This window comes from Bactrocera tryoni, chromosome 1 (genome assembly GCF_016617805.1).
Source record: "Bactrocera tryoni isolate S06 chromosome 1, CSIRO_BtryS06_freeze2, whole genome shotgun sequence".
Lineage (NCBI taxonomy): Eukaryota > Metazoa > Arthropoda > Insecta > Diptera > Tephritidae > Bactrocera > Bactrocera tryoni.
Genome location: NC_052499.1, coordinates 79,112,294 through 79,138,237, shown reverse-complemented (window position 1 = coordinate 79,138,237; position 25,944 = coordinate 79,112,294). Strand labels below are relative to the sequence as shown.

At 36.3% G+C, this 25,944-nt stretch overlaps 1 protein-coding gene across 5 annotated transcripts in view; it reads right to left on the bottom strand.

Moving 5' to 3' along the window:
- Positions 1 to 25,944, bottom strand: part of LOC120766388 (protein single-minded) — a 53,668-nt gene that overhangs the window by 11,820 nt on the left and 15,904 nt on the right. For 3 of the 5 annotated variants that reach the window (XR_005704595.1, XM_040091826.1, XM_040091827.1), the window contains exons 1-2: positions 2,406 to 2,493; positions 2,057 to 2,251 (exon numbers count right to left, since the gene is read on the bottom strand). Coding sequence is in view for 4 of the 5 variants with exons in the window: in XM_040091826.1 (XP_039947760.1) it covers positions 2,057 to 2,251; positions 2,406 to 2,457 (247 nt within the window). In the remaining variant the exon portion in view is untranslated. Of the gene's footprint in view, positions 1 to 2,056; positions 2,252 to 2,405; positions 2,494 to 25,944 lie in introns of those variants that run through there. The other 2 variants (XM_040091828.1, XM_040091829.1) reach the window with 1 other exon arrangement.

The window sequence follows — 25,944 nt, the reverse complement described above, 5'->3', positions numbered from 1 at the left end:
CTCCCAAGCATGAGATGTCCTGCTGCGCTTTGTAACAATTACGAGCATATTAACTTCGCAGCGCATGTATGTACATACATACAAACATATGTTTAACATACACACTCCAACCATCGCATTAACACATCATTTGGCATAGCCGGCAGGAATTTGTTCGTTGGTGGCGGCTCGTGGTGCACCGTGCTCGAGTACGCGTCGTCGCCCACCACCTATGATCCTGACGTGTGTCGCTGTCAAACGGTCAGCGAAAGCGGACACAAAGCGGGACGTCATTGAGCTTTGACAGATTTTTTGTTGTTATAAGGTAGTACAATGCCGCAAAGTAGTCGCGCGCCAATTGTTCCAATTATAGTTTAATGAAAACAACAACATACTTCCAATTGTTGTTAGACGCAAAACAAAATACTCGTAAAAATAATTGATAATCGTGATTGGTACATAAAAGAGGCCAAACTTTCTTTGTGCGAACTTAATTGAGGGTTCAAAACAAAGTTTTGCACACTTTGTAAGCGTCTAACTATGTCAAAGCAGTAGACGACGGAGTAGATCAATGGGTTCGGCGTATTTTTAAAAGCTTTTCATCTCTGACTTAAGTATAGGCAAACACTTCCGATTACCAGGGTGTCTTGGTATCTATGCTTACCACCCGGAAACAGACGATCAATCGGCCGAATATCGCGGCAAAGATGAGCCGAAGCGGTCTATTAATCGAAAATATAATCATTTTTTGATTCCTTAATAGATTGTTCCGAAGAGTGCTAAGCACTCGCGTTGAAGATTTAAAAGCGATAAGTCTGTTCAGCATGCTGGAAGCTTCCAGTCAATGCAAAATCATAGTTACAAAACTAAGTCAGTGACATTATTAAGACTAAAGTAGTGTTCTTATTTATTGAAGACTGAACGTGCAAGGACCTACCAATATCCATAACAAAACCCTACCAATATCGATGACAAAACCCGAATGCCCAAAATAATCGAATTTCATGTCAGGATGAAAATAATAATTTTTTATTAATCCCTAGTTTCTTGTAAGCTCTTCCCACTCAGAAAGTTCACTTTTTAATAGTTGTAGGAGTTCTAAAAAGGACACTCTGTGATCGCGATTCATGCGGTAAGATCAAAAATTTTTTGTCAGCTGAATGAACTGCTTGAAAGTACATGAGATAGTATCATCTCAAAAGTTCCTTCTCTAATGTACCCCCAGATTGCCAGATCAAGACTAAAACTTCTCAGATCTCTTACTTTTAGACACAAGTACCTAAGCAGATTTGTGTTAGGTTCAAATCGCTTTTTCGAAAGCTGATTTCCAACTATCATAGCAGACTAAGTGTGATCCTCCAACAGCCATCCAATTTACCCTAACCTAAACTGAGTGCCTTTAATTGAAAACACATTCCCTCTACAAAACAACTCCCTATTTGGGATTTTCGGTTAAGCTTTGGTTCGAACACATAGTTTGAATTGTAGGACATATCGAGCGAAATACAGCCTAAACTCTTTTTGACTTATGTTTTAGGTACTGCAATTTAGGTCATCAAAAGTTTAGATTTTAAACCGATGCCTAACCGATAACTCATTAATTGGTTACTCGGTTCTAGCTTATTAAGAAATCATGTAAATATCACAATTAGATGTATATTTATTCCTTGAAAGACCACCTACCCTTGCTACGAAGTTTGTATCACCCAGAAGGAAAAGTCGGAGACCTTATAAAGTATACATATGTATACATAAGGGATCAGCGTAACGAGCTGAATCGATTTAGCTGTTTCTAGTTCTTCAGTTTTTTAGATATCTGAATTTTTGCATGCGTCTTTTCTCCAAAGAAAGCTGCTCATTTGTTGGAACCGCTGATATCGGATCATACAAGTTGACCGCTGAAAATCAAGTCTTTATATGGAAACCAACTTTATTTGACAAGTTATCTTTCCGAAATTCTTCAGATCGGAGTACTATAGCTTATAACTACCAACTTTTGTTTTGTTTTGTGCTTTCATATCTTTCTTATATCACAAATAATGCTTTTAAGTACTTTGTTAATAGTTTTACTACTCACCATCGGGAAAGACTTGACGCATTTTCAGATACGATGTTGTTAATCTTATGATGGACGCCTTGTCCAACTGTGATGTAATTGCACTTGGTAGTGGTAGTAATTTGGCCAGTTCGAAGAATTCCGCATTTTCCTTTTCACGTCTAGTGCGAGCGGCATTTTTACTCTTCTCCTTCATGGCACAGGATTTAGCTAAGCCTGCAAATCGAAGCGATAGAAAGCAATGTTATTAAGAGTTTATCAATTTTTTTATTATTAAATATGAAAATTTATTATTAAATATGAAAATTTCCATAAACCATATATTCATATATATTTAGTTTTGTTATTGTAAACGAAGAGCAACACGCACTTGTAAAACTGGGCCGATTGCGCTCGCTTAAAGTCTTTCGCTGAAATATCATTTTCGCAAACACACTCCTATATTACACTTATTACTATATATCACTTATTCCAATTAGCAAATTTATTGTCTGCCACTCTACTCTATTCTGCGGAACGTTCTTGACTGTCTTAAAACTAATTTGTAACTGTTTGGGATTAGAAAATGTGCCAGACTTTTAAGAAGTCGCACACTTGCACTTTTGAGTTTTTGAGTGAAATACCCAAAACAAGTGCATTTACCCGCCCGACACTGCAGCGGCTATTGGTCGTCATGCAACAACTACCTGTATATACTATAGATTACAACAACATAGTTCACACGCCAGCAAGTGAAATTGTTTTTGCCAGCCAACAATGCTCAGTTTTATACTCCGATTCGTACATATGTATGTAATTTTCTTTCATTCTCAAAGTCAAGCCAATTGACTTCTGTGCAACATAATGGTGCGCATTATGTCCAATCCCTAAGCAATCCAACAAATCCGAGCCGACATTAGCCCATTCATGGATCTGCACTCGCCGCAACGTTTTTACCTGCGCCCGTTATTGATTGGCATTAGCAGCAGCAGCGATTGCAAGTCGAACGTAACATTTTATGAATGAATTCTGCACACAATACACACACACTCATGCAAGCATAGATATTAGATACAGATATATGTCTTGTCTTGCATGGCGTGAAAGGTGCGCGTGTCTCCGTTGCGCTTGCATGGCTTTTGCTGCTTTTGTGGGCGTCTTGCTGTCTGCAAAATTTTTCTACCTCAAGCAAATTGCTTGTGGCCAACAGGTTGTTCGCTATATGTAAGCGTGTACATATGTATGTATATACATATGTAGAGTATAGAAACTATATGATTTGGCAAATATATGTAAATATTTGTTTTTGTTATATTTGGGCAGTTTATGCTTAGGCGTGTAACAATAGCATCTAGGTGTAGATAATTGACTTTTCCTGTAGGTTTTTTGTTATGCATTCAAATTCATCGCACAATGAGTAATACAAATGTATTTTAGAGCTCCTGCGACTCTCATTTCCCTACATACAATTGCAGTCGAGCATATATACTATATACATATAAGTATATACTATTTATATACATTTTTGTATACTTAGTATATATTTTTTTCTATTTTTTCCGTAAGACCACCAATGAGTATTGACAACTAACTTCGAACGTTTGGCATAAATATGTGAATTTCCCAGAAATTTCCCAATATAATTACATAGCGTAACATTGTTGCTGGATTTGTATGCATCTGTTTTATTGATTGACTTCACTTGCCGTACGTGATTTTAGTAAAATTTGCGAAATTCTTCATACGCCTCCGATTTCTATTTTTCTTAAAGGAGCAGATGTGCAATGTGCGCTGGGCTTAGGGTTTACGGTGCATATACATATATACATATTTTTTAGGTATGATTAATAATGTGGGCCGTAATGCAAATAAATTTCCAAGAATTTCTGTTAAAGTCATATTTATTCTAATATACTTGTATATAGGAGTTTTTAAAGGAATTTGGTTGATGAATCGTTTTTTTCTTTGTAAATAGTTGGATCATAGCTGAATTTAAATATAACCTGACAAGTTGAAGGGTTCATTATAAGCAATGTAGAAAGTAATTATATTAAAATTATATTCACACAATGTTTTAATACACAAACAAAGGTCGTTATTAAAAAGAGTCTAGTATCAAAAGTTATTTTAAAATCATTCGAGCATATTTACTGTGGATTGCAGACTTTTTCCATAAAAACCTAAAAAGCAAGCAATTAGCTTGAAATTCTTATTTTACTCGCATTCTTCAAATATTTTCACCAACTCACTATAGTTGTTTTTTTTTCAGACTTGTGCTAATATATTCCACCTTTGGGCCCTTATTTTCTTTAGTAAGAAATTTAAATTCGAATTAAAATATTTTTTATATAAAATATTGCGACTCTGTATATAAAATTTTTTGCTGCGGCTCGAGCAATTTCAACCAAATTGCAATTTCTCAGTTGCCTCAGGGTTGATTTTGAAAACTCCAATTTTTCCAATGTGTATACTATATACTTTGCTGGTGGAGTTTTCCAAAACAAAATAAAAAGACTTCATTGCAGATAAGTTTGGTATAGTGAACTTCATCTCCTTGATATGGATTTTTGATCAATCATATCGTAGATACTTGTTCGACTATCCAATATTACCGAATAGGTACAACGCTAGAGGCGTAACATATTGTTCCAACCTAGTGAAAACCGAATCGTGGATTTAAACCATTGGAATTTAGTAATGCTGAACCAATAAAGTTCTATGATTTTGAGTCTGTAATTCCTATATATTTCCATTTATATTTACATTTACAAACTCTATTTTTTCGTAAGCCTTTTCTGTAAGCATGTCACTCTTGCATTATGATCAAAGAACAGTTGTTATACCCTGTCATGTTGCCATTTCGACATGTTCGTCTGTCCTTACGCAAACTAGTCTCTCAGTTTTTTATATATCGATCTGAAACTGCGCGCACGTCATTTTTATACCCTGAACAGGATATATTAAGTTTATCACGATGTTTGTAACACCCAGAAAGAAGCGTCGGAGACCCTATAAAGTATATATATAAATGATCAGTATGTTGAGCTGAGTCGATTTAACCATGTCCGTCTGTCTGTCCGTCCGTCCGTCCGTCCATCCGTCCGTCCGTCTGTATATATACGAACTAGTCCCTCAGTTTTTAAGATATCCTTTTGAAATTTTGCAAACGTCATTTCCTCTTCAAGAAGCTGCTCATTTGTCGGAACGGCCGATATCGGACCACTATAACATATAGCTGCCATATAAACTGAACGATCAGAATCAAATTCTTGTATGGAAAACTTTCACATTTGACAATATGTCTTCACCAAATTTGGTATAGATTATTTTCTTAGGCAATAATGTAATCTCCGAAGAAATTGTTCAGATCGGTTAACTATAGCATATAGCTCCCATACAAACTGAACGATCGGAATCAAGTTCTTGTATGGAAAACTTTCACATTTGACAATGTATCTTCACCAAATTTGGTATAGATTATTTTCTAAGGCAACAATGTAATCTCCGAAAAAATTGTTCAGATCGGATTACTATAGCATATAGCTTCCATACAAACTGAACACTTAGTTACTAATAGAAATGCACCTGTGAAGGGTATATTAGCTTCGGTGCAGCCGAAGTTAACGTTTTTTCTTGTCTTACATAAAAGTTGGTCATTTGCCGCTGATATCGAATTACTCTAACATATAGCTTCCACACAAGTGACCGATCTTTGTATGGAAAACTCTTTTCTTTGTTAATTTGTCGTATTTACGATAGCATATAAATACAACACACACTGACTAATAAACATCAACCGTTCCCATGACAGTCGGATCTAAGTAACCGGAATGGACCCGGATTTTTATCCAACTGTTTTCTGCCGTTACAACAGCAACAACCGATAAAAATCAAAATACCAAACTTTTTATACCCTTTTAAGCTGTAAAAAGGCAGTTGTGAAGGGTATTATAGCTTCGGACCCGAAGTTAAAATTTTTTTATTGTAGAACTCCACAAAAAAGATTTGTATTATACGATATATAACCAAAAAATATGATTTAGGAATATATATCGGAACACTCGAATATCCTCACAGACTTTGACACTTTTCCGGATCACTTGGATTAGTCGCCAAACCGAACTCTGGCGGCTTCTTCTCTGCCCACATACCGACGATGGAAGAAGTCCTTGGACAAGCGCAGTGAGCTTCTCCACGGATGGGTCAAAGCTTGGTGGAAGGTTAGTGGAAGGATTTACTATCAGGAGCTTCTTAACTATTGCAGAAAAGGAAATCCGAGGTTGCAGCTATTAAGGTAGCAGTAGAGCTACTGCTCCGGAGTGCGGCCTCCTTCGGAGAAGTGACCATTCACTCAGATAGCAGAGCGGCGATACCAGCTTTGAATTCATTAACAGTCGAGGTTTGCCTAACTTTGCTATCAATAGCATCGAGTGTCTTTGGGATGAGACTAATATAAGTGCCAGGCCAAAGCGGATTCGTAGGAAATTGCATAGCTGATGAGCCAGCGAGAAAAGGCACCCTAGTGCCGCTATCGGTAGAATGTGAGTAGGTCGGTACTCCCGTATCCTCTTGTTTTCTACTACTAGATCGCTGGGATTCGTGGAAGCTTGGCCAGCGCTGAGCCAGCACCGGTACATAAATTGTCGCAAAAGGCTTTTGATCTAAGATCGATCACAAGAGTTCTATTGATATCTTTGCCCTCAGTAAGGCTGGCCTCTCCCTAAGTTTGGGGCTTTTAGCAGGCCATTGCCCTATTCGCGTCCATGCTGCAAAGTTGGGAATCCTACCAGACGCCATTTACAGAAGCTGTATGGAAGTAGGTGACGTGGAAACAACTCAACACTTTCTTCTGGACTGTTCCGAGTTTGGGAGGTGAATATTCGCCTAGAGATGTTTGATAAATACTATACTCAGGGCACAACAAGGCATCTCTCTGTTCACTTACATACACACATATGTATGTAAGACAAATATTATTGCTTTTTATCTTTCTTAATTTAATTAATGTACTTTGGGAAAGGTTAGGTTCAATCTCAATTTTAGAAAAGCTGGACTATAGAGGAGAAAGTGGCATGATGATTCCCCTGCATTCCTGCATACAGCTTCTGCAAAGAGCATCAGACAGAATATTTAACCTTACCTCGTGTAAAACATGTCTTGTCAGAACGTCAATAGGTGAGCCAGTAGTTCGAAAGGCTTCTTACGGTTCACTCTAAACCATAATGATCGCAATCGCTCAAGTTCTGGTTGTTGGTCACTAAAATCTGCTTCAGAATAACAATAATAATTACATTTTTAAGATTTTTATTTTGGTAAATAGTCAGCCGGCAACGACGTATTCTAAAATATACTATACTCTCTAGATATTGGAATTAAATATCATAAAGAATGATATTAACTTAATTCAATAGATATGGATTATATGCATAAAAATTAATACATGTAAGCTGAAATAAGAGAATTAATGAATACCACCAACAAATCTATAAAATTATTATGAAAATAATAAATGTAAACACATACATATACGTGTGATGTACCTACAAATATTACAAAAAACTCCAATCTAACTCGCATATGTACGTTGCGTTATTGTCCATAACTTGCCATAAAAATAATACTAATTCGCTAAGTTATTGAACACTGCATTATGGCTGCGCTGTACCGGAATGGCATTTGCATTTTCATACGATTTGTACTAGTCTGGCAATTTGTTAGCCTTAATGTCGCTGCCACTTTTTCCGAGTTCCTTTTTTATAACACACAACATATGTAAGTGTATGTAGGTATGTATGTATGTGTGGCACTCAATAATGGAATCAAAGTACCAGCCAAACGACCTTAGGGAAGGGCATCACAAATCGCATCAAGCTTTAACAAATAAATAAATGTCTATGAAACGGCAAAAATAGGCCAGTTGGCAAAAGTTAATGTATGAATTCCGCACTCGCACACACACACATACACACACATGTTGGTACATAACCTTAAAGCGATTAAATAAACATACATAAAGTGCGGCATGAAATCCAGTAAGCGGCGCACTTTTACTACGAACAACAACAGTAGCCAAATGCACAAAAACAACAACAGTAATTGAGTGTTACCGGAAGAAGCATATTGTGCTCTTGCGGGTATCAGGAGCAACAGATTTCCTCAATGGTTTTAATCCTAAAGAGCCGTCGCGCTAATCCGCCACTCGTATGCGCCGACATGTGCGCGGCCACGCCGATATCACCGCCACCACAATCAGGCGACAGAAGGCAGCAAGCCTAGCGGCAGCAACACTGGCTCTAGTACATATATGTATATCAGTATGGTTTCCGCAGTCTTTTAATAATACTCATCGTTCAACGCGTTGCTTTTGCCGCAGCGGCTTTTTCGGCGCTTCTTCCATCATCATTAGCTGTTGACATGCCAGACTTGCCGGCGGTGTGCGACTCACAAATTTTACGAGCAATTCATTTGGCGTTTGATCATTGAATGAACCGGAACGACTCTCTTCACTACTGATTGGCTATTGGATATAAAGGAGTTTGAGTTTTTAGTTAATCGCAATTACTAAACGGAGGAAGAAGTCTCTTGTGTTCGAAAGTTTTCAAAGCTCCCTTAAAGAAATGGTAAGGCCAGATCAAAGATGGAGTGCAACTTCATGTCAGGCTTTTCACCGTTCCCACGACAGTCGGATCTACGTAACCAGAACAGACCCGGATCTTTTATCCAGCCAAGGACTGTCAACAACAGCAATCAGGTTTTTCAGATTTTAGATCCCAAGAAGTTAATAATAAGGTAAAATCTATTCTATCGATTAAATATTTTTTGAGGTGTTCAAAAACGATCGTGCTCCTGAATAGGCTTTAAAACTTGTAGTAATGGTCTTTAGTCTAATATTTATACAGAGTTATCAAACTTTAAGTCGTCGATTCTCTGTTTCCTTCATTTATTTGACAGAAGCGTAACGGCAAACGATTAAAAATGAAAATCTGGTATTCAAAGGAGCTTTACTTAATCTACTGAACCAAAAAAGAAATCGACGCCTAATCGTGTGGACAGCACGAGCGTAAGCCTAGAACTTTGAAACTCGAAGAGATATGATCCGAAAATAGATTCATTCCTTCCTTTCATTGTAAATCTTTGAAAAAATTCAAGAACTTTGTCTAACACAATTTGTTTGGATTCCAAATATTTCGATACTTTGGGCACTTTTTCTCTTTTAAGGAAGTACCAAGTCGTGCATAATGGAATTCTTTAAACAATAATCTACATTTTAAACATAATAGATAAGACAGTGTATATTTTTTTAAATCGAAGAACTCTATGAAAACGAAATTTCGAGAAAAGAAAATATAACCGGGTTTAGGTCAACGGAGAGAGAAATTCCGATCTAACTAATTCAAGGAAGACAAATACATATTTCGAGATTATTTCAATCAAGCATACCAGAAGATGGTGAATCCGACTCCCCATGCCGATGAAGCAGACACCCGAATACCCGACCATGAAGAAGTTCGAATAGCAATCACCAGTCTGAAGAACAACAAACTGACCGGCCGAGCTATACAAATACGGCGGCGACGAACTGATAAGGAGCATGCATCAGCTTTTTTGTTGAATATGGTGGGACGAAAACATTCCCGACTATTGGAATTTAAGTATGCCATGCCCAATCCAAAAAAAAGGGATACCCCACAATCTGCGCTAACTACCGTGGGAAAAGCATCTTCAACATTGCATATGAGGTTCTATCGAGCATATTGTGTGAAAGATTAAAGCCCACCGTCAGCAAACTGGGCCAAATCATAGCGACCACTTCTTTATCGTTTCTAAAGCTGCTTTTGACAGCACGAAAAGGAGCTGCTGTCTGAATTTGGTATCTCCGCAAAACTAATGATTGAGAAGTAAAGTCCTCCCTCGGCACACAAGGATCAAATACTACAAGTCACTCATCATCCCCGTTCTGCCATATGGCGCAAAAGCATGGACGATGACATCATCTGATGGGTCGGCGTTACGAGTTTTCGTGAGAAATGTTCTATGGAAGATGTATGGTCCTTTGCGCATTGGCAACGGCAAATACAGCAGTCGATGGAACGAGGAACTATACTAGATATTGGCATATGTAGTTCAGAGAATTAAGAATTAAGATGGATGAAAACACTCCAGCTCTGAGAGTATTCGACGTAGTAATCACGGGGGTAAGCAGAGAAAGAGCAAGACGCCCACTCCATTGGAAAGACAAGGTAGAGAAGGACCTGGCTACACTGGGAATATCCAATAGGCGCCAAAAAGCGAAAGGGAATAACGACCTGTTCAGGGTACAAAAATCTTCAACAAACATCAGCGCTATTGGTCCGATCTAACGGATCAACATTTGAGAAGATAATAGTAGAAAAAAAGTTTGAACTACCCTAGTATATATAGAATGCAGAAATACATTGTGAAAGAGAAAGTTATTACTTTTGCTAACGATGATTTTATAGCATCTTAGCAGCGATAAATTGATTTCGAAAATTCTTAATAACTCTAAATCATAACAAACAAATACTAATAAAATTACAATTTAAACCCAATCAGAGTGTGTATATATGTACATATGTAAGTATTCCGCGACCATGAGACAGCAGAAATTAATAGAGCAATCACCAAATAAAAGAAAAAGAAAAAGAAGAAAAATGAGCAATGACTAGCGGCTAAATTACGCTTGTCGCCCTGGGAAGTCTTTCATGTACGGGCAACTATGAACCAACAAAAACACACATACAAACACCTAGTCTTCGCTAGTATGTATGTACATATGTATAGTTAATAGTTAAATTCACGCTTCGACTTTCCCACGCCAGCAGCAAAGTCAACACTTGCAAATGATCCTCGATTGAGGTCAAACACTTTGCTGTGAGCACTTGCCAATCAGTTGTGCCGAGACTACAGCAAGATTGCTACTAAGTGCCAACAAATGACTGAAGAAGCGAATCGACCGCGTTCAATGATGCGAACAAAGCGCACACCGCAGGAGCCATTTTTAATCAAATAAGAATGTTCCCGGCGAAGGCACGGCACTACCTAGCCGCCTAACAAAAATCATAACTGTTTACATTACATGTGCGCTTAGTGCAAACGACTGACTAACTAAATGACTAACTAGAAAATTTGTTGATTTTTTTGAAAATTTTGAAAATTTTCTCACGGCAAAGCAACTTTCCTGGTTCCTGGCATGGCAGTCAAATGGGGATTTTCCGAAAATGGCGCACATATTGTGCGAAATTCACGTGTGGACGAGAAGTGCTCGTCACTTTTTGGAAATTTTCATACACACAACGTCGCAAAACACGGAAGGACATGCACAAAAACACACACACAAACACATATATGCAATTAGTTAGTACCGCTAGCGTTCCAGCGCGCTAGTGTGGGAATGTCCTTCCTCAACGCTATGCGGAAGCATTAAAGTGTGAACACTCACACACACATTTACCTGTAAGCACTGCCTGCTCGAATGCAAAAGTCAAATTCCCACGCCATACGAGTGAGTATCTTCAAGACTGAGCAGCACCGAGGCACCCATGCGCACTATCTAAGATTAGGGCGCTCCCACTGTCCTTTCGCCACACACAGTATGTGCAAACAAGTGAAGAAATTACGGTAAGGCGCTGATTGCTGACATATGCACACACGAGAACATACGAGCATATGTAAATATGTGCGTAAGCATTCTCAAATGTGCGTAACATATGTGGCGAGCGAAAATGTGCGCAACCTGCCTCATGCACCTTCCTTGCGATCGCACGGTTTGTAGAAACTTCTGTGCGTTTTTGCAAGTGAAAAAATAAACAACATAACTGCAGAAGTGTTTGATATCCTTATTGCCACCACCCGGCTCTTGCGCACCCCCTAGCGGCTTATCGCTTCTGCTTCCTTTTATCGGCCGTTGCACGCTTGAGCTGCCTCCACCCACTGGTGGTTAATTTGTCGGATTAAAGCCCTTAAAGTAAACATCAGCGAAATCGGATATGGTGACGGCCCGCCAAATTAACTTTTGTGGGTAAAATGGTTAATGAATATCCCTTGATGCGTTTGCTGAGTTCGCTTCCCATTCATTAACCCAATTACAATGCTAATGTGCGATATTCAATGGTATTAGCTGTTTCTTTATTTTTATTGTTGTAAGAACACTAAAATGGTATTAAAGTCAAGTTTTTGTGCTACGAATTAATTGTGGATATTTGCGCTTAAGCGAGCAATAAGATTAACAATCAAAGCAAATATAAAAGGAGCAATTAAAGAGTTTCAAACAAATATGTAAGTGGAGCTAGAGGCATTGTGGAGAAATTATTAATATCTATTAATATGTATGTTTGTTTGCGAAATCTTCATTTTGCACCCTGGACAGGGTATATCAAATTTGTCACGACGTTTGTAACGCCCGGAAGGAAATGTCGCAGACCTTATAATGTATATGTATAACGGGTTATCCATGTAAATTAAAAGCGTATATATTACAGCTTGCGCAAGAACTGATACCGCTCCACCTTCCCAAGTGGCATCACTTTGCTCTAAGCGCTCATGAAAAGATCCAAAAAGTACTGACGTTTTCTAGTCAAATTTTGTTCAGCGATGAGGCTATTTTTTTTACTCAATGGGTATGTAAACAAACAAACTTGCCGGAGACAAAAGCAGCCTGAAGAGATTCAAGAGCTGCCATTTCATCCAGAAAAAATAGTTTAGTGTGATTTGTGGGCCGGTGGAATTATTAGTCCATATTTCTTCAAAAATGATGCCGGTGAGTATACAAGTATAACAGTCAATTGCGACCATTATCCCGCCATGATAACCGACTATTTGATGCGTGAAATTGAAGCACGTGATCTCGACAACATTTGGTTTCAACAAGACGGCGCCACTTCCCACACATTACATCAATCAATGGATTTATTAAGCGAACCCTTCGGTGAGCAGATAACTTCACGTTTTAGGCCGGTCGATTAAAAACCAAGATCGTGTGATATCACACCTTTTCCTGTGAGGATATGTAAAGTCTAAAGTCTATGCGGACAATCCCGCTTCCATTCAAGCCTTGGAGCAAACCATCACGCTTGTTATCCTCCATTCTCCAATTACCAGTAGAAATGCTCGAACGAGTCATCGACAATTATACTCAACGAATGGAGCTAATGACGCTCTCCCCTTTGAGTTTGAAGTTTCTGTGTTTTTTCTTAAAAAAGTAGGGAACCTCGAAATGAGCCACTCTTTATATATAGCCAACTGAAATTGTACAACCATGCTTTTCTCAACAAGAAGCTGTCCATTTGTCGGAACGGTTGATCTCGGACCACTATAAATCTTATCGACCATACAAACTGAACAATCGCAATAAAGTGCTTGTATGGAAAGCTTTTTCCTTTGATAATATATCTTCAAGAAATTTGGCATGTGTTGCTGTCCGAGGTAACAGTAGAATCTCCGGAGAAATTTAGATGAAGTCACTATAGCATATATGTACATATGTAGCTGCCATCCAAACTGGTCGATCAAAATCAAGTTCTTTATAGCTATGGTGCAACTGAAGTTAACATTTTTTCCGATATATTTTCGATAATTTCAAGCTATCTATTGGCTTTCAGTTTTGGTGGTGTTTTCTTAGAGCAATTTAATTATTATGTTTCTTCGTCATTAAAACGTTCACATTAGTCTTCGATGAAGTTTTCTTAAAATATAATAATTTCTTGGGCAGTGGTGCACAGAAAGCCGAAAGTTTAAGACACCGAAAGTTTGGTTTAGCATAATGGTATTATTTCACCATACGGAACAAACATGTAAATTTGTTTTTTCCTAATATATGTAGATCTGAAGATAACCAGATTCCAACAAAATCGTTTAGTCTGAGAACAAACAAACACTTAAAGAAGGAATTCCTGGAAAGAGCGTCAGTGAAAACCTATCCTTGTTGGCAAATACCAACCTTAACGAATGATCTTATAAATGAATACTACAGTCCCTAATAAAGAGTTTGACGTTCCATGTTTGTGGTCTTGAACCGTAGTCCACAGTTTGTTTACGGTGGTCGTCATATGAATGGAACCATTTTTATTAAAGCTGTCGTTTACGTGACATCGCACCGCTGACTATAATAAAACACTGCCTTCAGGGGAGACTTTAACCATTCTTGGTGAACAGTTCCACCAGACATCAGAAACTGAAAACTTATTCATTAAAGTTAACAACAGTGCCCTAACATTAATTTTTAAAGCTTCTAAATTGATTATTTATTGAAGCTCATAACTCGTTTTGAAAAAATAGTGAAAATATGATTTCAGAAATACATAGTTTTGGCATTTACTTATACTTATTAGGGTGGGCCAAAAAGAGTATATTTTTTTTCCTTAGATAACATAAAGATAACTTTCGAATGACGAAAATATTTTTAATATTAAATAGTGACGATTTGTGATTTCCCCTTTTAAATAAGACAAGAATATTCATTTTTTAGATGCATAATGCATTTTAAAAAATTATTGCAATGAAAATGATATACAAAAAGACTCCAAAAAATTTGTTCGCTAAATCGACTCGTTCAAAATTTTTTTAGCTTTAACCAAAAAATAAACAACCTTAAATCGTAGTAAATAATATTTAATTTTTTTTGTAAATAATGCCTCAAAATCAAAATTGAAATTCTCAATTTTAAAAATGTTTGCTTCTCAAAAACTTCCAGCAACTGCAAAGCAATGCAAACTAATTTCCAACCAAATTAAAACTGTAAACAAAACAACAGTTCCGTCCGCATGGCCACTCACGCAAAATCATATTCCTCTCTCTCTCTTGGCTATCCCACAATGGCCGAAAGAGCATATTTATGCTGCTCTATGAGGCATATGCTTGTATGTATGCGTGTGTGTATAATTTAAGGCTGTTAGCCAAGCTACACTTGGCAAGCAATGCAAGAGTATTTTCCAAAATAATTATGCTTGCCGTATTTGCGTTTGCCAAATAAATACAAACTACTGTTTATGAAATTTCCACTAACAATAATTCGTCAACAATGCAAATGCAAACTTTAATGTGTAATGTACGAGCACACATACACACCCACAGTCAAAAACACATACGAACATATAAATACACAGAGGGAAACGGCCATGCCTTGAAATATTCAAAGCTATTCGAAACTGAGAGGGTGTGCGCATGTATGTGTATGGGTGCGTCATTATTTGTAGGTAAGTGTGTGTGTAAGTGCAAACGGCATCGACAAATATGCATCATAAATACCAAAAATCTCGAAAATATCACGTAAAATCGATCAGCAACAAAAACCGAATTGTTCAACAATGTAGCTACAATTTGTTTAGTAACAACAAAAACAACAACAGCAGTAGCAACAACAAAATGCAGTAATGCCTTTAACAACAAGAACAACGGAAAGTAGTAACAGCGGAATAGCAACGAGAAAAAATGAAAAATGGAAGTGGTAATGATGTTGCATAAGGCTTGTGAACGAGTGAGGGAAAAATCCTGATGGATATACTATACATATGTACAAACATGTGTGTTTGTGTAGGTTTATACTTGCATACAGATTATGTACATCTGTATATACAAGTAAGCATTTTCCAGAATGCCTTTAATTTACAAAGTAATGACGGTTATCAACACCTGGAGACTTTACGATCCGAGTAGCGAGTCTTACTTAGCGCTTAACAGAAAAATCTAACAACAACAAACATATTTTATTGCAATGTTTAGATATTTTCTCCTCAAGAAGATGCGTATTAGCAGGATTGTCGATATCGGACCAGTATAGGATATAAGCAGCTGTCATACCAACTGATCGATTAAAAGTAAGAGCTTGTCTCAAACATTTTTTATTTGACAAAATACCTTCACGAAATTTGATTATTGTCCAAGTTTACGCTACATTCTCCGCAGAAGTTTTGCAGATCGGTGGACTATAGCATATAGCTGCAAACTAACTTATGAAAATCAATATACAGATCATTTTATACACGTTTACAGTTAACTGATATTGATGTGCACAAAACATAGGAAGATACATCCTCCGTTATATAAAACAGAACTAAGCTAGTTAAGCGATTTCAAAAAATAAGGCGAAATCAAATGAAATCTGTTATGACAGTATCGAACAATAAACATAGTTTCTTGATGTATATTTCTCTATATAAACAACATATACTCACCTAAAATGCAAAATAACGTAACATAACTTTTCATAAGCTTACAGACGAAGGAAAAACGGATTGGAACAAAATTTGAGTTTTGGTTATAAAATGTTTATATTGGATAGTCGAAAAAGTATTTTCGTATTAACTTATTTTTTTATATTTATAATGAACTTTAATGACCACTTTGGTCGACAACTTTTTGTAATTTTTCCGCTAGACACATTATTCCATCAATGTAAAACTTTTCTCAGGGAAAAACTGCGACAAGTAATTCTCACAGGCTTCTCTTGAAACCAACTTTACTCCATTAAAGTAGTTCTGCATTGACCAAAAAAATGGTGAAAAGTCTTATTGCCCTGACTTTTGGATGGATGCATCAAAACTTCCCAGCCAAGCTCTCCCAGTTTTTGCCGAGTCAACAAAGATATGTATGGTCTAGCGTTGTTCTGATGGAAGACGAAGTCCTTGCTGTTGATCGGTTCTGGCCGTTTTTTCGATTGCTTGCTTCAATCTCAACAGTTGTTGACAGTAAAATGTATAATCAATCGTTTTACCAGGCTGGAACAGCTCATAGTGGATGATTCCTTTCTAATCTCACCAAATACTCACCATAACCTTTCGAGGCGTCAATCCTGGCTTCACCACGCTTGGACCATGATCTTTTTCGCACATTATTGTCGTATTTGATTAACTTTTCGTCTCCTTTCGCGTCTTACCATTCGCTTCAGAAATGGCTCGATTTCATTTCGTTTCAGCAAAGAATCGCGGATGTTAATTCAGTCCATTAAATTTTTCACAGACAATTCATGTGGTACCCAAACATTGAACTTCGTTTTGTAGCCAGCCTCTTTTAAATGGTTCAAAACCGTGAGATGATGCATGTTCCTTAGCGATGTCATGGATGCTTATGTAACGATCCTGGTCAATTTTTGCCATAATTTCATCGACTTTTTCAACGATAGGTCGACCAGAGCGAGGTGCATCTTTCACATCGAAATATCCAGAACAGAAGCGAGCGAACCATTGTTGTGTCCGACGAACTGACAAAGCATCGTCTCCGTAAACTGCACAAATTTCATTTCATTTCTTCCCACACACAAAATGTGTAGGTAAGAGTTATCGAATAAGGGGATTTCCCAATTACTTCTATGTATGTTCATTTCAACAATGCTAAGTGTGGTAAAAATAAACATAATTACAAGACAGTGATTTTTAAACCGTACTAGATTAAAAAAATTTTACAAGAAAAAAATTTTTTCAACCGTGTAACTTCAAATCCGTGTAAAAAGAAACCGTGTAAAAAAAGAGTTGGGTGTATAGCGAATTTCTTCCTTATTTTCACTCGTCTTTGTTCAGCCTTAACTATTTTTCAACTTCCCCGAATTTAATATTTTTTTAGTTTAATGAAGCTTAAAACTTTACCTTTCCAACGCTATATGGTATGACGCAATGTGATTGGAAGCACTGGAAATGCGAAAAGACTTTTTCGACTACCCATATATTGGTTATATCTGAAAGCGGAAGCTTAAAATTTTATATGCATATGTAATACAAGTATATTGTAGTGAATAATAAGCATTGCATTTTAGTTAACGATATATTAAAATTTAAACCAATTCTCAAGTGCACCAACTCATGCTCCTTTTCATCTGCAAAGTCAGCCGCATTTTACTACCTTGACTTGTGCACTTATTGTTTTCGTTTTACGTTGGAATTACTCAATTTTCGAACATACATATAATATTTATAATAAACCGGAACTTTAAAATTTTTCCTGCTGGCTATGCAGCGTATAACTCAAATTAGCATTCAAACACACACATACCAAAGCAAGCCAGCGATAAAATGAACAGCAACGGTAGAGCTATTTCTTCACCCACTCACACTCTCATATACTCCGAACTCTTCACAGTTCACCCCCAACCAATGCAAATAGCGCAGCCCAACTCAAACAAAAAGAAATGGCTAAATACTTGCAGCATTACAAAGTCCCTAATGCATCGATATTTTTTATTATTTGCTTAGAGCTTCTATTAGTGAGAATGCATATATAGATGTGTGTGTGTGCGTGTGTGTGGACATTTACGACTATTTGTTATTTTAAGCTTTGTTGGCGTTGTTGTTTTAGTTGCTACCGTGAACCAATGATTTCTACGTGATGTTTACATAAATTTCAATTCGTTGTTGTATTTGAACACAAATGAAGAGCAACAACAAATTCATATACGGTGACTATAAGAACAATGAGAGAGAGAATGATGAAATGGAAGGAAAATGAAATGTATTAGGTTAAAGTAAAATTATTTACACAATTAGAATGCAAACAACAACAAGAACAACAAAATCTGCAGCTTAGTATAACAACAATAACAAAGATATTATTATTTCATTGGGAGAGCGTTACTTCAGTGTAAATCAAAGCACATTTAAAGGTAAATAGTTTCGGTTTCAATTACGACAAAATCAGGTTTTAGAATAATTTATTTATTTACTAATAGTTGATCTTAGAGTATTTCATTTACAATTGCAAATTACACTTCAAACATTTAGGTGGCAGAAGAACTATTGCATGCACATATGTACATATGTATTTCTGGGTGTCAATTTCATTTGATCACCTAAATATACATATATGTACTTACATCCATGTTATTGATATATTCATACATACATATCTACATATGTGTTATATATGTAAGTATACTATGTACAGGTCTTGTAATCATCGCATACAAAGTTGCTGTGCTATTTAATTGCCGCCATACGAAAGCCGAGTCTAAAGCCGGAGCCAGCCACAACGATTGTCGCTGTCGTTTGCTCTAGCAGAATGTTGGAAGAAAAAAATCAATAAAAGTCACGTTTTTCGAAACATCACGTTCCACAGATATTTTCTGAGGCTCAATATGGCATTGCAACAGTGCCAAATAACAAGTCAATGAAAACAAAAACAATTACAAGAATTATACGAATATTTAAAAAAACATTTCACAACAATTACAAGAATTATAGAAGCATTTAAAATAATACCTTAGCGACATATGTACATATGTATGTACGTATGTGTATATGAAACCCCTAATGATTCAAAAGTAAATAAATATATTTACATACACACATATATATTTTCAGTTTCAGAATTGAGGTCAAGTATGAAATTTCTAAGGAATAACTAACTATTTAATTAGCTTGCCATCACCTTGAAATATTTTTATGCTCTCACCTGAGTATATAAAATTTGCCGCGATATACATAAATACAAAGAAGGAAACGTCGGAGGCGCTATAATATATATGTGTATGTACATATATTGAATCTAAATATAATGAGCAAAATCGATTTAGGCATGTCCGTCTGTGTGTACATAAGCTATTAGACCCTTAGTTTATGAGATATCGATCTGAAATTTTACAAACGTCGTTTTCTCTTCATGGAGCTGTTCATCTGTCGAATTCACCGATATCAGACCATGTTTGGAAAACTTTTTTATTTTACTAGATGTCTTCACGAAATTTGAGATGGCTTTTTCTTCAAGGTACAATCTCTGGTCGATCTGGTCGGACTACTAAAGCATAATGACTAAAATTATAAATATTTAAAATTAAACTATCGCTTATTTCAAAATGTAGGAATATTTTTCCTCTTTGAAAATCCAAGAATCAGAAGATCCGCCATATAATTTGTGGATCAATGAGTACAAATATACCCACAACTTTATCTTTCGAGACTTCTTCAAGCAACGTGTTTCGGTCTAATTTTATCTATTTTTTAAATGTTCTCTGAGATTCATTAAGATGCCTCATATACCATCACCAATAATATAGAGTAAAGTCACCCGGATGTTATATGGAGCCTGGGTCAAGTTTTCGCCCAATTTTATGTATTATATATAGACAAAAAGATACACTGTTATCAGTTAAATACACTATATCCTTTTAATTGAGATAACTCACATGTTGGCCGATATATGTGATATAAAGTCACCTGGAAGTTCGAAAATCGTCGTATTAGATATATGAGAGCTAAGGGAAGTATTGACCCGATTGAACCCAGTTTCGTTATACAGACATACCATTGCCAATCCTTGTCCCTGAATTGTCAAATAAATATACATATCTCACACATTAACCGGTAAAGTCAACTATACATAGGTATTGGGGTCCAAAATATTCGGTATCTAGTTTCTCAAAGGATTTTGCTGGATTTGAAAAATGTTTAGTCATAAGGTAGTGTCATAATCTAAAGGCATTATTTATGTAAAGTTTTATCCCGTTATATTAATTTCCTCGTGATTTTTACACTGAAAAGTGGAGAATCAAATTGAATTGAAAACTAATTATGTAGGAAGTAGACGTGTTTGTAGTCCGATTTCGCCCATTTTCACACTGTGATATAGGAGTATGAGGAGAATGCCACGTACTAAATTTAGTCGAAATCGATAGAGCGAGTCCCGAGATATGTAATTTCACCTAATAGTGGGCACGACCACCGTCCAATTTTTACTCCGGCTCCTATTAAGCCTTCTCATAGCATTTCGGGTGTACAATTTTATGTCTCTGTCGTATTTAGTTATTGATTTATCACACTTTTAGTAATTTCTAAAAGAGCCGTTATATGAGGAGTGGACAGAGCTATTTTCCGATTTCATACATTTTTGTACTGTCGGTATGGGTACGTAAGGGATTTGTCCTGAACGAATTTGATTTTTGTAGTTTTAGTGGTTTAGGAGTTATTTACACGACCACGCCCACTTTTTCAAAATTTTTAGCCCACAGGTGCTCTTTGCGATCCCCTGTGCTAAATTACAGTTCTTTATATTAATTTAGTACTTAGTTATGGACCTTTATAGGTTTTCGCTTAATATCGACTTTTTTCACTTCGTGAGCATACCCTTACCCTGAATTTGAAAAAGATAATAAATGGTAAAATTTTCCAATTGTCTACCCCTCGACGACAAAATTTGTATAAAATTCATATACAAATAAAATCGTGTTTTTTTCTATTAGCGGCGGTCCCACGACCTCATAATGGCAGGCCACCGATTGGAGTTGCGTTGTGCAAGATAGCAAAGACAGTAAAGAAGAAAAGGTTCGTGGGTCAAATCCTGTATGAAATATTGGATATTAGAAAGCGCGTTGGTTGCCACATTTGCGCACTCTAAACAATAAGCGCAGCTGTGCGGCTTACGCACAATCCGAAAAAGTTTCTACATCGTTTCGAGACCGTCGATGAAACATTAATCTACTGGTACATACCAGATACCAGGGAACAGTCGTAGTTGTGGTTTCTATCCGACTAACCTGCTCCGAGGGGACGAAGTCTGTCCCAACGACCATGAAGATGGTATCCACCGTTTTCCAGATTTATAAATCTATGATCTATCGACCTAGAAACGCCAAATTGCGCCCATATTCGGCGACGGAAAATAATTTCTTCATGAGGGCAATGCACCGCCTCACACCTGTGCCATCACTACGGCCAAATTTTTGAAGTTAGACTACGAATGATTACGCTAAACCCCGTATTATCCAGATTAGGCACGGTGTGAGTTTTTCTTGGTTATACTGAGCAGATTTCCAGAAATCGTATTTTGTTTTATAAATTATAACATTTATTTTTATATTTTTTTAAGTGAAAGTGCCACAACACTGAATAAAAAGACTGTGAATACGTCGATAATGCCATTTCGCTGCACACTTACATGCGTACATAAATACAGATTTATATGAGCAGCATTAAGCTTTAGTGCGGAAGTAGTGCTTGAGCAACCAGTTAGAATAGAAATGACTGAAAGTCGATTGCATTTGAGAAGGACGCTCGGTTGCTGCCTCCATTTTGGCCACAACACACAAAACAAACAAGAACAACAAAATACATTGTACAAAACCTAAAGTAGTCCATTGCGTAGTGAAGTGAGTATGTTAATACAATGTTTGTCTGAATGTTCGTATGTATGCGCAGTCTGCTCGTCAAACGGCCGGTTCATTCACCGGCCACTTATGGAAAAAACTGGTTTCCAAGCGGAGTGTGCTGGCTGCTGGTGCATGTGCGCTGAAAATAACAGGGCAGCGAATAAACAACACAGTCGCGTTGCGGCGGCATTACAACAACACCAACAATTATAACACAATCGACCACTACCGCACCACCATTCCACAATTCCACCATGAATACCAACAGCAACGAACCTCTCATTGGCTGTCGCGCGCTGCGTTACACACACACACGCACACAGTCACAAGCAAACGCACACACAGCTCAGCGTAAGCACCACAAAGGCATAGCAGCCGCGCAGCTGCTAGCTGGAAAGTCAAACTGGAATTGTTTGGAATATTTTGTTTCGTTTCACTTTCACATTCGCATGCATTTGACATTTGTATTAACGTTGCTCTGTGTTAGTGTTTTTGTTTTTGCCATTGTTGGCGTTGTTGCTGTTGGTATGCTAGTATTTGTACAGCATGTCGGGTCTGGACGTGCGCTTGTCAACGCCTGCCGCTGACGCTGTCATTGCGCCTGCCTGTGTGTGTGTGCGGGTGTGTGTACGCGTTAATATGTGTGCTCGTCTGGCAACGCCTTTTCTATTGTTATTTGAATTATGTTTGAATGTGTGTGTGCGTATTTGGCTGTTCGACTGTGTATCGGTGTGTTCATTTCACCCCTCATTGCAATTCCGTATTGTATTTTGTATTTGCTTTCTCTTTCATGCCAGCATCATGCCTGTGGCATGCCACATGCGGCATGTGCCACACAATGTCTCGTAACATATCCGTTTTACTGTCATTTCAATTCGTCTCTAATTCTCACAGCGTTGTAACTTTAATTCAGTGAATTTATATGTATACATATATAACTACATACACACATGCATATAAATTTGTTTAAAAATAAACTTTGGAGTTCTTGTAGCCGTATATATTTGAATATGTGGCTGGAAAGGTGCACAAACAGCATAAGTCATGTCTGCAGCAGCTGAATGCGCCTGTCAAAATTCAATGTCAATCTCATCACTTTATTGAAAATTTACTGCACACACACAAACAACAAATGCAAACACATCTACATAAATTATGTTTTATTAAGCATTTGACGCATACTTTAGGGCGTTCAAGCTTATTAAACTGTATGCAGAGCAGCAAATAACACTTTCGTCTATCAAATGGTTTAGGTATTTGGAAAATTTTATTTAACTATGAAAAAATTTTAATTCTTTAATACTTTGTTTATTGTTAGATATATTTCTGGTGCGTTAGTATGTTTGTCCTTATGTATGTATGTACATATATAAATATTTATAAAACAGAAAAAATCAATACTTTTCTGCAAATAATAAAATATAGGCAATCTATAATTAAAACAATATGTGTAAGCACTTTTTAGGCATATTTTGTGTATCAATATTAATAGTTCGTAGATTTTTACTGAAGTATAAATAAGTACATATATTGTACTAATTTTGTTTTTTTTTTTGTTTTGGACAATCGTTTTTATATTCAAAATTTATTTCCGTAATCTCATCGCGTAGAAGAAAACCTTCGCAATGATTGTGTGAATGCAACACAGCACACCTATTACTTGGCGCTCAGAAAAGGTTAGTACTGGAAAGAGATGAAAACAATGTCAACGGTCTACTGATTCCTATATATGTGTATGTAATTCTTCAAATAAAAAAAATAAGGAATTAATAAGTTACTACTTTATAATTTATTAATTTTTTTTTAGGATCCATATAGTGAAAGGAGGTATATAGTATATACATAATTTCCACTTAAAGGTGATACAGATATATTCCCCTTAAACCAGCAGAGTGTCTGATATACATACATGCTATATATCCGCCCAAGAAGCGTGGTCGTTGCCACATCTGCTTTCAGATGCCAATTTCTACTCAAATTCCCACTCTCAAATAACTCGACCAAGCTACACCTCCTTAGCTATGGTTTCCACCAGAAACAGACACCAAATAAGGGAAAAACATGTTAAAAAACGCATTTTTTTAATTAAGAAGAAGAAGATTCTTTTTTTTTATATTCTTTGATCTAACGTTTTCGTGAAAAAAAGGGTTTGCCCAGGACTTCACGTGAAATCAGAGACACTTTCATGGGTGTTTGATAAATCTTATTAATTATTTCGAATGTTATATTATAAAAATACTACTCGTAGATATCCTACCTTTCATTTAGAAAGCTAGAAATATTGATTTACAACCTTTGCAATCTTCTATATACATATGTACATGTACATACATATGGATATGTTTTTAACCTGAGCTTTGCTAGGTTTATACCTTATATGTCTGCGAGTAATAAAGATTAACTTACAGTATTAAGATTATCCACATGTGAATTTCAAAAAATCGATTTTTTGTTTTTTAAAACAAAATGTGAGTTTTGGTTCTAAAATGGCTATATAACGGTTATATCTGGCAGCGGAAGCTGAAAATTTTATGCTACATATACTAAAAGTTAGATCAAATATACGCATTCTGTTTTGAAGTGAATTAAAATATCTTATATTTTTTGTAAAATTAAATTTTGTTTCTGTACTCAAAAAGTTGCTTGGAAGAAACTTTCATACTATGAGTGGTGTTACTTAATTATATGAATATGGTGAATCTCAATTTCAGTTTCTTGAATATACGTGGTTTTACATTTTAGGTACATACATACATATGTATTTACACATGTGGAATTTGAGAATATTCTCTGAATATTTAAACTTTATCCGGCAAATAATTACGATGATATAAGCGTGTTTGTAAGAAAATTTAACTTAGTGTCATTAATTTTCAGAATTTTAAATACGTTTTTTCGAAATGCTGTTTTCAGGGGAATTTTTTTTTCGGTGCGGAAAATTTTTCCGAAACTTGAAAATCGATCGATTGAAAATTTTCCATGAACTTGTTAGATAAACATACTTACATATGTATTAGTCACTTAATAATCGAATATATGTGGTTTTTGATCATAAAATCGATTTCTTAAGTTATTCTAAGGGTACAGTTTTTCACAAAAACCGACTTTCTTACTAAAGACATGATTTTATCAAAAGTCAAATTTTTTTTTGGTTTTTATTATTTTTTTTTTTGGAAAAAATTTTAATAAAAAAATCTCTATCATCGCAAGACACCTTTTTTCGTATGTTCTCCTGAAAATCGGTTGTGGAATGGAGGGAATCCAATACTTTTCAAAATGAATCGCCAATTAATAAAGTACATTCTCTTCTATTAATATGCATTATTTTCATTTACTTATTAACTAAAATGTCTCTTCAAACAAAAGTTCACAAAAAAACCTTATTTCTGGCTTGCAAGTCGATATAACCCTTCAATAAAACTTATTTCCGAAAAATTTACCCACAACCTCCGCTGCCGGAAGTTTTTTTTACAAAAATCTGGAAATCTTGGCTGCACCGAAGCTGTAATACCCTTCACAGGCGCATTTTTTTATAGCATAAAAGTATATGAAAAGTTCTTTATCTTGATTTTGATCGATCAGTATGAGTGGCAACGATATTTTATAGTGGTCCGATCTTAATTCCCACCACAGTTGGTTCTACGTTACCGGAATTGAAAGGACTGTTTAAAAAAAAACAAAAAAGTTGTCCCAACTGAACAATACAATAAAAGATTATAGCGACGCTTTGAAGATATAGTGCATAACTTTATTTAATAAAAAGTCTATCATACAAGGTCTTGAATTTGATCAGACAGTTTGTATGGCAACTATATGCTATAAAATGATGAATGACTGACTTCTTGGA